Below are 15,807 nucleotides of genomic sequence, written 5' to 3'. Positions count from 1 at the left end.
TCGCTATAGATCCATGATTACTAACTTTTTCATTCCTGAATTGAACAACCATGATGTCCAGGAGCTGTGGTTTCAACAAGACGGCGAAACATGTCACACAGCTCGTGCCACAATCGATTATTGAAAGCAACGTTTGGTGACCGCCTAATTTCACGTTTTGGATCTGTGAATTGGCCTCCAAGATCTAGACTACTTTCTGTGGGGCTATGTAAAGTCATTGGTCTATGCGGATAAGTCACAAACCCTTGACCATTTGGAAGACAACATTCGCCGTGTTATTGGCGATATACGGCCACAAATGTTGGAAGAAGTCATCGAAAATTGGACGTCCAGATTGGACTACATCCGAGCCAGCCGTGGCGGTCATATGCCAGAAATCATATTTAAAATGTAATGCCATAAGATTATCTTGCGGATAAATAAAATTCATGTCAATCGAATAATCCATCGTTGTTTTATTGCAATTTAAAGTTCTATAGCTATAAAAAAACACCCTTTAGTTAAAAAACTCACCTATCGAATTTATCAACTTGAAATTTATATATTTATTCCACAAACTTAAATGAAAATATTTATCTGATACGGATTAACAGTGAACAATATAAACATGTGATCATGGATCTTATTTTTTACTTTTCTGTGAAATAGGTATACAAATTAACATTAACTAAAGAAATAATAATTTTATTTATTAAAATGATTTATTTTATCTTTTTGTTGATTGATTCTAATCAATAAATGATTAATTCAAAATATAAAGGATAAGTCATTGAATCTTTATGATTTATAATTCTTAGTTTATATAGGTTGATTCACAGCGATGGAAAACTAATCACTAATTTGATGCATAAAATTTACATGTTGGGGTTCGTGATAATGATTCCCCTAAAAAATTCTTTACAACTCCTGGTTATATCGGAAACAGACTACTTCTTTCTCATTTCAAATGCCTGATGCAACATGCAAATTTTGAGCACAAAATTATGATTAGTTTTCCAAAAATATCTAATAGGCAAAAAAGAATTTCTTTATATTTTTGTTGTAAAAATATCTATTTCAATTTCTTTCCCAAGATTCAGTAATGAAAACACAGTAGAGAAGAATCAGAAATTGTTTTCTGATTTCTGAAAAACATTTGTATGTTTTTTCAATCAAATATACTTGCTAAATAATCTGGTAGTTACAATTGAATATCGAATGGCCTAGTTATTTCTGAAAAATCTGTGTAGATGAAAGAAATTCAACTCATAATACGAAAAAGTGGGTCCCGATCTAAATTACCCAACGTGAATACCGTTCTGAAAATTCATCTCAATTTCTAACCGAGGTCACTCTTCATTCTTACTGTTAAGTATTACAATAGAAATTAATCTAATCATTGATTGATAAACCCAATTGACATTTCCAGTGATTGCTTGATAACCGCAGAAAAGTCAGGGACCGATACATTAAAATTATTACACATCCTCCAAAGTTAATTTCGTAAGGTAATATTTGTGAACAGCTCGATTTCTTTGTCGATTAGTGCTAATTGCATCCACATTCTTATTTAGCAATGCTACTGTTATTGACAACGCTTCATGAGATTGAATCTGCTCGGCAGCTTCACACTTATAATTCAAATCAACTGTGATGAAGTAACTTCTTTGCGTGAAAAAAAAAGATCGATTTATCCGAAATATCAGTCTCAGAAGATAATTATTAGGAGGATGAAATTTATTGGGCGCGTTCAGCAGACCCAACAGTTGTGGAACAGTTGTCAATATTCTATGAATTTTCTGCTGAACGCATTCTATCAGTTTTCGCTACGGAGCGTGAGCTACAGAGCGGTCGCCATCTTTGGGAGCGAATTTATTTTATGCTACTTTTTGGTAATATGTTGAGTAACTGACAAGTGACAATTGTGACAGTGGTTTTGGGACGAAATTTAAATGTCAAATATAGCAATAATGTAAATCTGAAATTTTACTCTGAATAAATTCAACATAAAATAGTAATAATACCGAAAGTAAACTTGTATATTGAAATCGATATTATAACAGAAAATTGTCTCTCATCATAACATAACCTTCAAAAAAGACTCACGGAATATATTGCTGTCAAGAAAAGCAGCAACCAGTCCAGCAGAGAATACTAATGAAAGCGCTCATTGATATAAAGAAAGAAGCAGAAAGATATAACTATCTTTTCGAGCTAAAATTGCTAATTTGAATTCAAATGTAACATTCCATTTTGATCGAATAGGTAATTTTGAAATTATTAGGAAGCCAAATTTCAAAGGTCTATATTAACGGAACTCCTAGTTAGATTTTGCCCATTAAGAAGTTGGGATGGAAACCACCCTGTAAATTTAAATTTTCTAGGTTCTACGGTGATCGTATTTAAGGCTGCCCTTACAGAATTGAATTCGATCACAAATTCGTCATCAGTAAATCGAGCATTATCCCTTGCCAAATATTATAAAATTACAAATGACGTGCATGATGATCCATCTATTCAGGGAACATAACATAATGGGTTTTTTTTTCGAGGTCTATAACTTTAAGTTGGCATTACTGTTCAAGATGGCGACCGATTTAACAGCTGTCAAGAAATTTATTCTCAGTTTGGTTTGGCAATTCATCATGGATAGACTCACGCCTGAACAACGCTTGCAAATAGTGCAATTTCATTTCGAAAATAATGGTTCTGTGCGGAATACGTATCGCGCACTACGTCCATTTTAGCGATGAAGCGCACTTCTGGTTGAATGGCTACGTCAACAAACAAAACTGCCGCATTTGGAGTGAAGCTAATCCTCAAGTGTAAGTCGAAACACCGTTACATCCAGAAAAACTGACTGTTTGGTGCGCTTTATGGGCTGGTGGAATCATTGGTCCGTACTCCTTCAAAAACAATGATGGCCAGAAGGTTACAGTCAATGGTTATCGGTATAGAGCCATGATTATTAACTTTTTCATTCCTGAATTCAACAACCATGATGTCCAGGAGCTGTGGTTCCAACAAGACGGCGCAACATGTCACACAGCTCGTGCCACAATCGATTTATTGGAAGACAAGTTTGGTGACCGCCTAATTTCACGTTTTGGACCTGTGAATTGGCCTCCAAGATCTTGTGATTTAACACCGCTAGACTACTTTCTGTGGGGCTATGTAAAGTCATTGGTCTATGCGGATAAGCCACAAACCCTTGACAATTTGGAAGACAACATTCGCCGTGTTATTGCCGATATACGGCCACAAATGTTGGAAAAAGACATCGAAAATTGGACGTCCAGACTACATCCGAGCCAGCCGTGGCGGTCATATGCCAGAAATCACATTTAAATGTAATGCCACAAGATTATCCTGCGGATAAATAGAATTCATGTCAATCGAATAATCCATCGTTGTTTTATTGCAATTTAAAGTTCTATAGCTCTAAAAAAAAACACCCTTTATATACTAATCCCGCATTACAAAACGAACTGTAAAAAAGGAAGAAACATCGTAGCTTTGCAATGTCTACATGGAAGTCCCCAATCTAGAGGTTGTTTTCCAATGATTTGAATTCAAAATTTCGACATTTTCTTTCGAAGAACTATCGTCGTGAAAGCTACAACAACGTTATGTAGACTGCTCGCACTGGCTCCTTACTTTCGAATGTCCATCTCCAATAATAATCCAAAAAATTGATGTTTGCCCAAAACAATATCAACAAAAATATATATCTGGATTGCTGTTTGGGATGTCATTTTGAAAATTATCTACCTCGTTTTCATAATATTACATATCACTAATTGTTTTTTCAAATGAGTGTGGCATTATACTTCCTAGTCGATCGTTCCTAAAAACACAGATCTCCACATCAATTTCTATTCGGTATTCTTTCGCTATAACATTATTATTTTCCGAAAATAGTTAATTTACGCATTCGCAACACACATCTTATATGAGATCACACATAATATGAGAGGTTTTTCGAGAAACTCGAGGGTTATGAGGTGCAAGGCAACGCTCTGCAGTGGATGCGTTATTTTCTTGAAGATAGGCTCCAATATACAACCATAAACAGCGTAGGGAATAAGATTAGGAGGCAAGTGTGCTCGAATGCTATCCGAAATAATATTGGTGTTGCGCAGGGGTCCATTGTGAGTCCCTTCTTCTTCCTCGTCTCTATTAGAAATTTGGGCGCAGGAGTCAATTTACACTTCATACTGTATTCTGAAGTTATCGCTGGTGACCGATTACTAAATATTCTTGAGCTAAAATGTAATTCGGAGTTGTTCAACCTAATAGAATGGTGTAGTAATGGAAAACTTTTATTGAATCTATCCAAGACAAATTACATGGTTTTTCATAATCATCAGCAAGCTGAAAATCTGAACATGAGATTAGGCATTTAAGATATCAATTTGAGTAGAGCCCACTATGTTTTATTCTTGGGAATCATTGTTGACGAAACTCTGACTTGGAGGTCCTAATGTGAGAAACTCAGGATCAGGATTAATACTGCATGTTACCTTTTGCGCACTCTTAGGAGTATGCTGGGTCAGAACGACTTAATTGGTCTTTTTCATGATCAAGCGATGGCGTCTAATTTTGAGGAATATCTTTATTTGACTTTTTCTATACATGATTTTTTGGTCGATGGATAATCAATCAATCAAACAATCAATCAGACTTTATTCATTCAGTTTCTACATAATTTTCTACAAAACTTGAAATAAAATAAATCAGTATACATTTCAATCCATTATAAATAGCATAAAGAGAGGACTTTGCCTAAGACAATGTCTTATTTGCAGGTGCACCCTCATGAGCTTAGGCACAGCGCAGTTCCAAAGAAAAAGAAAATAAACATATCAAAATAGCAGAGTTAATTTTAATTTAAGAGGTTGAACTCATCAAAATCAAAATCGAAGACAGGGACATGCGCAAGCCGAGAGCAGTATATGGTCATTTACCAACAGTTACCTATGCGAAAACGTCCGAGAAGTAGTTTGGATTTTCATGCAGAAAAAGATTGATTTCATCTCTGAATTTTTTCTTATTTTTCTTTAATTGTTTTAGGGCTCTTGGTAATTTATTGAAAAGTTATAGGCTGAAATTCGTGATGAAACGTTGGGAGAATGAACATGTCATAAGCGGAACAACAATATTTTCATTTGAAGCAAGTCTCGTTGAATGATTATGCTTTTCAGCTACTATTTTCTTTTCCATCTTTAACAAATATACTAGCGCCCAAGATACATAAAGGTTCCTTACACTCAACAGATTATTCTCAGAATATATCAATATTGGATATAACGAGTTTTTACTCAATAAGATCTTCAACACTGTGTTCTGACAAATCGAAAGTCTTCTGATATTACTGTTATACATACCTCCCCACACAATTATACAATACCGCAATAGGGATTCAACAAGTGAATTATAAACATTTATCAACATTGAATTATAGAATGTATTCTTGAGTTTTTTATTCAAGTACAGTATTCAAGTATTCATTCCATCTGAGATGCCTGTCAAGTATAATACCCAGGTATCTGACACTCTCAGCTCTCTTAATTACCTAATCAGCACTTCCCAGCTGAACCCGAATTTTATTTTCATGCTGTTGACCAGATATAGTGGGTGAGAAAGTAATAAAAAGCGTTTTTGAGAAATTTAAACTAAGCAAGTTCGCATCCAGCCATTGGAGCACCTTGTTAAAACCCAATTCTGCCCTTTGATAAGTTTCTGTCCATGTTTCCCCCGAAAAGAGAAGAACCGTGTCGTCCGCATAAGAAACCACATTCAGATCTTTAGAAATGGATCCTATATTATTTATATATATATTAAGAATAGGATAGGTCCAAGGACTGTACCCTGAGGAACCCCATATTTTATAATTCTAAAGTCACTTAATGTGTTATTTATCTTCACTCCCTGATTTCTATTCTGCAAATAGTTCTTAATTAATGTAAGCGGGCCCCCACGTATACCATGTTCTTCTAGGCGCTGAAATAAATTTTCATGGGAAACCGTATCGAAGGCTTTACATAGATCAATAAAAATAGCTAGACTTTTTTGACTGCTCTGATAGTGTGAATTGATGTTATTAACTAGATCGAAAATAGCCTCTTCAGTAGATCTCTCTTTCCGGAATCCATACTTTCTTGGATATATAAGCATGTGGGTTTCTAAAAAATGGACTAACCTATCTCTCAAACACTTCTCGAAAATCTTCGCTAGGTTATTGATAACGGAAATTGGCCTATAGTTGTTAATATCCCGTGTACATAAGGATTTAAAAACTGGAGTTACAATGGAGGTTTTCCAGTCAGATGGAATCTTGGATGAGGAAAATGTCAAATTTATTAGGTGAGACAGAGGCTTTAGGATAATAAAGGAGTATTATTATTATGTTGAGATTATCCCCGACTTTGGCCTATACGCATAGGAGAGAAAACTCCCTTCGCAGTCGGCTTTCTCAATCCCCGCAAAGAGGAACATTCACTCAATCTCAGATATTGAAAATATTAGAAGGAAACAGCTCGGTCGTGTCCGGTACTCGGGGTCCCCCTGGTCCATGTGGGACCAGGGGGACCACGGTAGAAAAAATGTCTCCGAATGTAAAAGAGCCACAATTGTCACTGATTTCAGTAATAAGAATTAAGTTCCGATTCTTTATTTCTCTAGAATAATTTCTGAATAAAATTTCGAGAATAACGAACCGTAATAACCTCTCTGGGTCACACGTTAAAGCCACCTCTTCTGCATAACGTTATTATGCGCCTGTATGCGTTATCTTGCCGAATGATCAGAGGTCGTGATCCGTCCGAATATGATCCATAACAGTGAAGACATCCTTGAGTAACACGATCGAAAATTATAGGATTCAGTAATGAGCCTACGTGGATTTCCGTTATATTGGTCTCTTCTCCCGTATCACTAAATCCGATGGAAGCGGACATTCCAGCCAGCTGGAACGGTTGTTTGAAATGCATTACCATTCAAATGGCTTCTAATTTTAGATTTCGCCTCTGGGCCCATTCGTTTTTGCCAGGCTATCACTTAACCGCCGGACTCACCTGTCAGTCATAGAAAAATATGATGTGCATGTATTATAAATGTAGAGAACGTTATCTCCGATCTGAGCCTCGTTCTTGCTGCGCTGTATCTAGGTGCGACTTGGACATCATTTTGCTCTACTACTTACAACTGCGATGGTGGAGTTATTGCGTCATGTTTTTCGGAAAATTATTCGTTGAAATCTCATCGATCTGTTGTCTACTTTGAAAATCCGCGATCGAATTTTCAGCACTAATCGTTTTCACGAAATGAAAATGATGATGATTTACAATTAGAATTGAATAGAGCAAGAAACAGTTGTTTGAAAGTTCCCACCTCAATGTTTCCAATTGTGCTTTTCGATGTTGAAGATGATACTCCAGAAGTAATAAATATTAGAGATGAAGGGGTTGGAAGGATAAGAATATTACTTTCGATCCAATACAGAAGATGATGAATTATCCGAACAATAATTCACTCGCAATTTAAACTTGGTCCATTAAATGATGATATAAAACACTAATGGTTTCAGATGAAGATGAAAGAATATTTTCTCAGATGAATATGAACTTTTTTTCATTTTAGTTTTTTGACCTTATTAAATCACTATCCAGTCAATAATACTAATACAGAGTGGGCCACGGTCGAATGTATTAGGCCAATTGAAAAGTCCCCGGTCTGGTGCGCAGATGGCGGTACTAAAGGGTGTTTTTTTTAGAGCTATAGAACTTCAAATTGCAATAAAACAACGATGGCTTATTCGATTGACATGAATTTTATTTATCCCTAAGATAATTATGTGGCATTACATTTTAAATATGATTTCTGGCATATGACACGGCTGGCTCGGATGTAGTCCAATCTGGACGTCCAACGATCACTTTTTCCAACATTTGTGGCCGTATATCAGCAATAACACGGCGAATGTTGTCTTCCTAATGGTCAAGGGTTTGTGGCTCATCCGCATAGACCAATGACTTTACATAGCCCCACAGAAAGTAGTCTAGCGGTGTTAAATCACAAGATCTTGGAGGCCAATTCACAGGTCCAAAACGTGAAATTAGGCGGTCACCAAACGTGCCTTTCAATAAATCGATTGTGGCACGAGCTGTGTGACATGTTGCGCCGTCTTGTTGGAACCACAGCTCCTGGACATCATGGTTGTTCAATTCAGGAATGAAAAAATTAGTAATCATGGCTCTATACCGATCACCATTGACTGTAACGTTCTGGCCATCATCGATTTTCAAGAAGTACGGACCAATGATTCCACCAGCGCATAAAGCGCACCAAACAGTCAGTTTTTCTGGATGTAACGGTGTTTCGACATACACTTGAGGATTAGCTTCACTCCAAATGCGGCAGTTTTGTTTGTTGACGTAGCCATTCAACCAGAAGTGCACTTCATCGCTAATGGACGTAGTGCGCGATACGTATTCCGCACAGAACCATTATTTTCAAAATAAAATGGCACTATTCATGATGAATTGCCAAACCAAACTGAGAATAAATCACTTGACAGCTGTTAAATCGTCCGCCATCTTGAACAGTAATGCCAACTTAAAGTTATATACCTCGAAACAAAACACCCGTTAGTATTATTATTAGGATTTTCATTCAGTTAGTATCAACCTTCAAACGATAGGTGTCAAAATTTGACTGCAGTCCGACCATTAGTTTTTGAGATATTGCGTTGTGCGTGTAGCTTCTTTTGTGATTTGAAAAAAGATGGACAAAAAAGAATTTCGTGTGCTGATAAAATATTGCTTTTTGAGGAAAAAAAATACAGTTGAAGCAAAATCTTGGGGTCTGCACCAGGAAAATCAACCATTGGTATGCTAAGTTTAAACTGGGTGAAATGAGCACCGAAGACGGCGAACGCAGTGGACGTCCCAAAGAGGCAGTCACCAGGAAAAAAATCAAAAAGTTCACAAAATAATTTTGAATGAACGTAAAGTGAAGTTGATCGAGATAGCAGACATTTTGAAGATACCATCTGAACGTGTTAATCATATCATTCACGAATATTTGTACATGAGAAAGCTGTGTGCAAAATGGGTGTTGTGTGAGCTCACAATCGATCAAAAGCAACAACTTGTTAATGATTCTGAGCAGTGTTTGAAGCTGTCTAAGTGCTATAAACCTGAATTTTTGCGTCGATATGTGACAATGGATGAAACATGGCTCCATCATTTCACTCCGGAGTCCAATCCACAGTCAGCTGAGTGGACTGCACACGATGAACCGAATCCAAACCGAGGAAAAACTGCTGGCAAGGTTATGGCATCAGTATTTTGGGATGCGCAAGATATTATATTCATTGATTACCTCCAAAAGTGACAGACCATCAACAGCGATTATTTTATAGCATTATTCGATGGTTTAAAGGATGAAATTGTTAAAAAACGGCCCCATTTGAAGAAAAAAAAAGGTGCTATTTCATCAAGGCAATGCGCTGTGTCACAAATCAATGAAAACAATGGCAAAATTGCATGAATTGGGCTTCGACTTGCTTCTGCATCCACCCTATTCGCCAGATCTGGCCCCCAGCGACTTCTTCCTGTTCTCAGACATCAAAAGGATGCTCGCTGGAAAGAAATTTAGCGTCAATGGAGAAGTAATCGCCGAAACTGGGGCCTATTTTGAGGCGAAGAACGGAAGGTACGATTTCATTGAAGAATTGGTTTCTTGGGTAGGAACCACTGCTCTATCGATCTAAAATATTTTTAGCGCTGCTGTGCTGTCGCTCATATCAGAAAGTATTAACAACTTCGATATTTCAAATAGAATACCCTGTATATAATTACTTTTTTCGCTTCGCTGTAGCCTTTTGATTTTTTTCTTTTTCTAAATTGTAAGGTTTCCTAATTAAAAGCAGGTTTTTATCACATGGTTTTTATTCCTGTGATGCGATCAACATGAAAGCAAATATTATAATTGTTATTTATAAACCAAATGCAATTTTTCATCCCGTAGAATCTGAGATTTTGAAATGAACAGAAAAACAACGTTTCAAACTTGATATTTGAGGAACTTCATAACCGTGGCATTGGAAATACGTTCCTGCTCTAAAAATTTCAAGTTTCTAGGTCATTCCGTTCGAGAGTTAGGCCAGAAGAAAAGGACGCATTTGAATTCGACGACAAATTTGAAATACGTGAGTCGAATCTTATCGTTTGAAAACATTCCCGACCTAAAATTCGAAAATTACAGAACTTGTGATGAAATGATACAGCGATCTTTTCAGGGACAAAAGCTCAAAAATAACGCTTGTATTAATATTTATTTATTTTGGTGTCATTTTTTTTGCAGGGAATGTTTGAAAACGCAGCGGTGCGGAACAAACTTATGTTGTGTTTGAGAAACAAAAATCTATGAAATATGAGAAGGCTGCCAGCAAATTAAGCCGAATTGCCGCCCCTCTATCAAGTTATATATTTTCCGAATTATTGAGGAAAAAGTTTTATACGGTTTTATCTGGAAACTATTAGCTGATGATCCACTTCAAACCCGACTGAAGCAAGATCCAATCCACTCTGTAAATTCAAAATGTATAACGATAGTTTCAGATTGACCTATTAAGCCGTTGGTTGTATTTTAAAATCTACGATGGAAACCAAGAATGTACTGACATTGGACACAAAAATGTGTCGAGTGATACAACAATAAAAGTTTATTGTAAGCCGTTTATAATCTTTAATTTCGAAAATTATTGTATTCATCATAACAAAAACGAGGTCAGAAGAGAGCGACAGGCTATTGTTAATAGCACAGCTTCCATGATTCACATTCAATTCCTTCCTCTCCTGATATTAATTCTGAACCAATACTGTCACCTATATTACTTTACCTCTACCATTTGAATTTTACGAGGGAATAATTATTGGCTGTGAATGCAAGAAAAATTCGTGAATTTAGAACGTTAGAAGGGGAAAAGGAATGGAAAGAAAAGTCACAATTTGACTATAATGTTGAACCCCAACTCAACTCATTAGAGTATTCGTCCATTCGTGAATGTGACCATTCGATATTTTGTTTTTTCTTGCTGCTTCATCAATATTATCGACAAGATAAAGATCAAGAAGAAGTTGAATTTGAAACCACGAGATGTGAAATAATATCAGATTAATAATTCAAGCATCCATACAAAATTTGAAATATATTATTTTTATCAACAGAACCAAAAAAATTCAAGAAGAAACTTGAAATTGTTATTTTATAGACCTCAATGGTTCCGATATTTTTATAGAATTTTCACGTTGACCATATTAATATAAGCTTCTGCAAGAGGACTATTCTACATCTGAAATGCCTATTATCGAAATTAAGTGCGGCATTCGAATTCCGAATCTATGCTGAAAATTTGAAGTTCCAGGATCCTCTAAAATGAAAACTTAAAGAGCTATTTTTTACCGAGTGGAGTAGTCTATGACTTCCGGAAAACATAAAGAGAAATTAAATGTCGATGTTTCGATAACTAAATTTGAGATTTCATGAATTAATTATTCGATATTTCAGTCACAGACTACTCCACTCAGTTAGAATTTCGTTTTTTTCTTAGTTCAAATTCTTCCTCGATAACTCTTGAAGTTTTCATTTTAGGTATAAGGTTAGTTTGAGGAACCCCCTCATTTTATACGTATAATTGACCGAAAAAATAAAAAAATATAGGTTGCAATTAGAAAATCTTGAATTTTGATGAAGTTGAGTTCCAAACGCTAAACGTAAACAGTCATATAATAAAATAAAACGGCTGATATTTGGATATAATTGATGAAAATAAAAATGAGTACAATATTCAGTACAATTTCCAAACGAGTAATATCATCATATATGGTTAATGTATCAGCAATAGGAAACTGCCATCAACACAATTCAATAAGGTGCCTGCTATTCCGTTTGTTTGTCATCTTGGGTAGGGTTATGCGGTACTGATGATCCCTAATAAGGGTGAAACCGGTATATCGCTATCCTCCCTTGATGACATGCATTCTCCTTGGGTCACTTTCGATTATGATTCCTACGTAATGGCGTGGAGACCTTCTGTCTGACAATGGTTGTGTTGATGGCAGTTTCCTATTGCTGATACATTGACCATATATGATGATATTACTCGTTTGGAAATTGTACTAAATATTGTACTCATTTTTATTTTCAGTCTTATAATACAACGTATTGTCAGAATAGAAGAGGAAGGATTAAAAAAAAGTTTCGCTACAAAAAATAGAAAAAACCATTTTTTTTCCCAAAAATCTCATTAATTCATAAACTGTTGTGGCATATTTCTATTTTGCGCTTCATCAATGAGCAAGTTGCACCCTTGCAGACCTTTGTTTTTGAGGGTAGAATCATTTGGAATAATGAATTGTGATTGTTTCATTGCTTGTGTCGCACTTTGGGCTGTCCTGTAGAAAATTATTGTCGTTCACATCAACATCTTTCAATTCAGGCCATAAAAAAATCATTAATCATCGCTCGGTTGAGCAATACATTCACCGTTACAATTACACCAGCCTCATTTTCGAATAATTAGGGTACAATAACACAACCATTTCTAAAACTGCAACAAACAGTGACACGCTGAGGATGGAGAGGCATTAAACAATCATTCTTGGATTGTCCGAGCCCCAAATTCGAAAATTCTGATTGACGTAACCTTCGAGTTGAAAAAGGGTCTCATCACTGAACACGATTTTTCGATGAATCTACGGATCATTTTGATGCATTTCAAAGACCCAATCAGCGAAAATATGACGTTGCAGGTGATCGAACAGCTTGAGTTCTTGTGTCAACTGAACAATAAAAGCCTGAAGACACAAGTCTTTATTTAAAGTACAGAGTAATGTCGTTTGTGGAATGCCTAATGCCCAAGATCGACAAACCTAGGTTTTCGTCAGCACTACGGGGTACAGTAGCAGGCCAAGAAGGTGTTTCACGACGAACCAAAAGTGCTTAAGTTTTGCAAATTGGGACTGTAAATTTTCACCATTTTTATAGTATAGGGTGTTTTTTTTTCGAGGTATATAACTATAAGTTGGCATTACTGTTCAAGATGGCGACCGATTTTTTTCAGTTTGGTTTGGCAATTCATCATGAATAGACTCACGCCTGAACAACGCTTGCAAATAGTGCAATTTTATTTCGAAAATAATGGTTCTGTGCGGAATACGTATCGCGCACTACGTCCATTTTATTTTGTTTAGCGATGAAGCGCACTTCTGGTTGAATGGCTACGTCAACAAACAAAACAGCCGCATTTGGAATGAAGCTAATCCTCGAGTGTATGTCGAAACACCCTTACATCCAGAAAAACTGACTGTTTGGTGCGATTTATGGGCTGGTGGAATCATTGGCCCATACTTCTTCAAAAAAGATGAGGGCTAGAACGTTACAGTCAATGGTGATCGGTATAGAGCCATGAATACTAACTTTTTCATTCCTGAATTGAACGGCGCAACATGTCACACAGCTCGTGCCACAATCGATTTATTGAAAGACACGTTTGGTGACCGCCTAATTTCACGTTTTGGACCTGTGAATTGGCCTCCAAGATCTTGTGATTTAACAATGCTAGATTACTTTCTGTGAGGCTATGTAAAGTCATTGGTCTATGCAGATAAGCCACAAACCCTTGACCATTTGGAAGACAACATTCACCGTGTTATTGCCGATATACGGCTACAAATGTTGGAAAAAGTTGTAGTGACTCGGTTTGACTCGCCAAAAAGTCATCGAAAATTGGACGTCCAGATTGCACTACATCCGAGCCAGCCGTGGCGGTCATATGCCAGAAATCATATTTAAAATGTAATGCCACAAGATTATCTTGCGGATAAATAAAATTCATGTCAATCGAATAATCCATCGTTGTTTTATTGCAATTTAAAGTTCTATAGCTCTAAAAAAACACCCTTTATAATTGTATGATTTTTGTATGATAGAAGATAATCTTGTATTATTGATAATTTGATGATCATTTTTCTTGTAAAAAGCTTTCATAGATAAGTATGTGGTCACACCAGAAACACGGTGCAGTCGCCACCAGTTCCAGAACCGCTCTATCTGTAATACAGCATCAATCATGTGGAAGTGTCTTCATCGCTCTCTCCTAGAAGAGCAGAGAGCGAGGGGATCCGACGTCCGATGGAAAATTTCTACGATAGCAATTTTTATTCGACCGACCATATAACTATGAATAATCTCATTTTGATCGACCCATCTTCACTTGAGATCGTCAATTATCTTCATCATCTCATTAGTGCGCCACTAGAGCCACCGGTTCAAATCCCGTCTCTGGGGCTGTCGACCGCTGGCCGGTTCGTAAATGTTCAATTTATTTAAAGGCGGCAATTATTCTTGCATTCTCATCTCAAACTTGCAACCGGGGGTCGTCGACCTTTGCACTAACTTATTCGTATCTCTGCATGTGTATCTCTTCGTCCGCCGAGGCCCAAGAACACCGGGAACATCGTAATCGGATAAAAGTATACACTGTCCAGTGGCGTATTAATCCTTCTTGATGATCCTAAACCGGCGGATCGGAGATGCCTGCCTGGCCAACGTTGAAGGTGTAGCTTCTGCTTTTTCTTACTCAACTAGGGTTCGGTAACGTTAGTTCTGTCACGAAATATGCAATACATTGATTTCATTTTTCATAATCGTATGTCAAACTACTTTACAAATAGAGTGCAGAGAGTTGGGAATGAGGTTAATGCGAACAGTCAATAGTGATGATTGGAGTACCTCAGAGAACGGTGTTGGGTCCCATATTGTTTCTTGTATACATGAACATTGAGGCAAAAATGAGTGTTATGGGACACTTTGTTTGTTATGCTGACGATACAGATTTACAGCTTTAATTTACACGGAAAAAACTTTGGAGGACGTTAAACATACCAGCGAAACATATTTACAGAAGATACATGCAGTGTTAAATATTGAAAACCCTGAATATTGATAAGACTAAATTGATTAAATTTGTAGCCTTTACACTAATATTCGTAAGTCTACCACATAATTTCTCTATGACAATATACTCCCTAAACTCTCACAAAAACTTATATGGATATTCCTCTATTATAAAAAGGACATCTATCAAATAATAAGGGTTAGTCGTAGATCATATACGATAGTCTGATAATATCATGCATGTTAACAAACGCCTCAGAACATTTATGCACTACTCCCTAGCTTGTATCAACCTTGTGTTACTGCATCACGGTAGGGGGAGAGGCCTTCAATAACTCACTGAATATTGTACGAACAGCAGAAAACAATACTGAAAAATATCTAGGAAAAAAATGAACAGTTTTTCATCGATAAGCTATATCAGGAAGCAAATGTTTTAAATGTCAAACTATTATACGTTCACTACTGTTTGAAAATAAGAAATCAAGAGAAATTTAACCAGAAAAATATCAAGAGAAAGAGATTCACTAAAAATATAATAATAATAATAATAATAATAATAATGTTTATTCAACATAAATAAACATGGTGAGTTACAGAGGTTTTTAATTCTAAAATTAACTACCTGTGCGTAACTATAAATTAACATTTTCTCTTATTTTTATTTCACTAAAAATATGATTGTTTATATTCAATCTTTTAAAAAACATTATGTTAAAGAACTTTCTTTTCTTCGTTCCCAAATTTTTCAAGATCCAGCTGTTGATCTAAAACAGATTCCAAAAGTGAAGAAATGCCATACTGAAAAAAAAGTATATAATGAATTATCCAGAGATATTTTATGGTATGCTTAATTCAACATTG

The 15,807-nt window shown here is 36.2% G+C and overlaps 1 protein-coding gene across 4 annotated transcripts in view; it reads left to right on the top strand.

Annotated features, from left to right (window-relative positions):
- The window catches only part of LOC123682728 (serine/threonine-protein kinase S6KL), a 129,681-nt gene that overhangs the window by 100,951 nt on the left and 12,923 nt on the right, over positions 1-15,807 (top strand). The window contains exon 8 of one of the 4 annotated variants that reach the window (XM_045621497.1): positions 10,348-10,428. The exons of the other annotated variants lie outside the window; for them this stretch is intronic. Coding sequence (XP_045477453.1) covers positions 10,348-10,413 — 66 coding nt within the window. The 3' untranslated portion in view covers positions 10,414-10,428. Of the gene's footprint in view, positions 1-10,347; positions 10,429-15,807 lie in introns of those variants that run through there. 4 annotated transcript variants of the gene reach the window in all.

This window comes from Harmonia axyridis, chromosome 6 (assembly GCF_914767665.1).
Source record: "Harmonia axyridis chromosome 6, icHarAxyr1.1, whole genome shotgun sequence".
NCBI classification, from domain to species: Eukaryota; Metazoa; Arthropoda; class Insecta; order Coleoptera; family Coccinellidae; genus Harmonia; species Harmonia axyridis.
The sequence above is the reverse complement of the archived record's forward strand: the minus strand, read 5'-3'. Positions and strand labels throughout refer to the sequence as shown.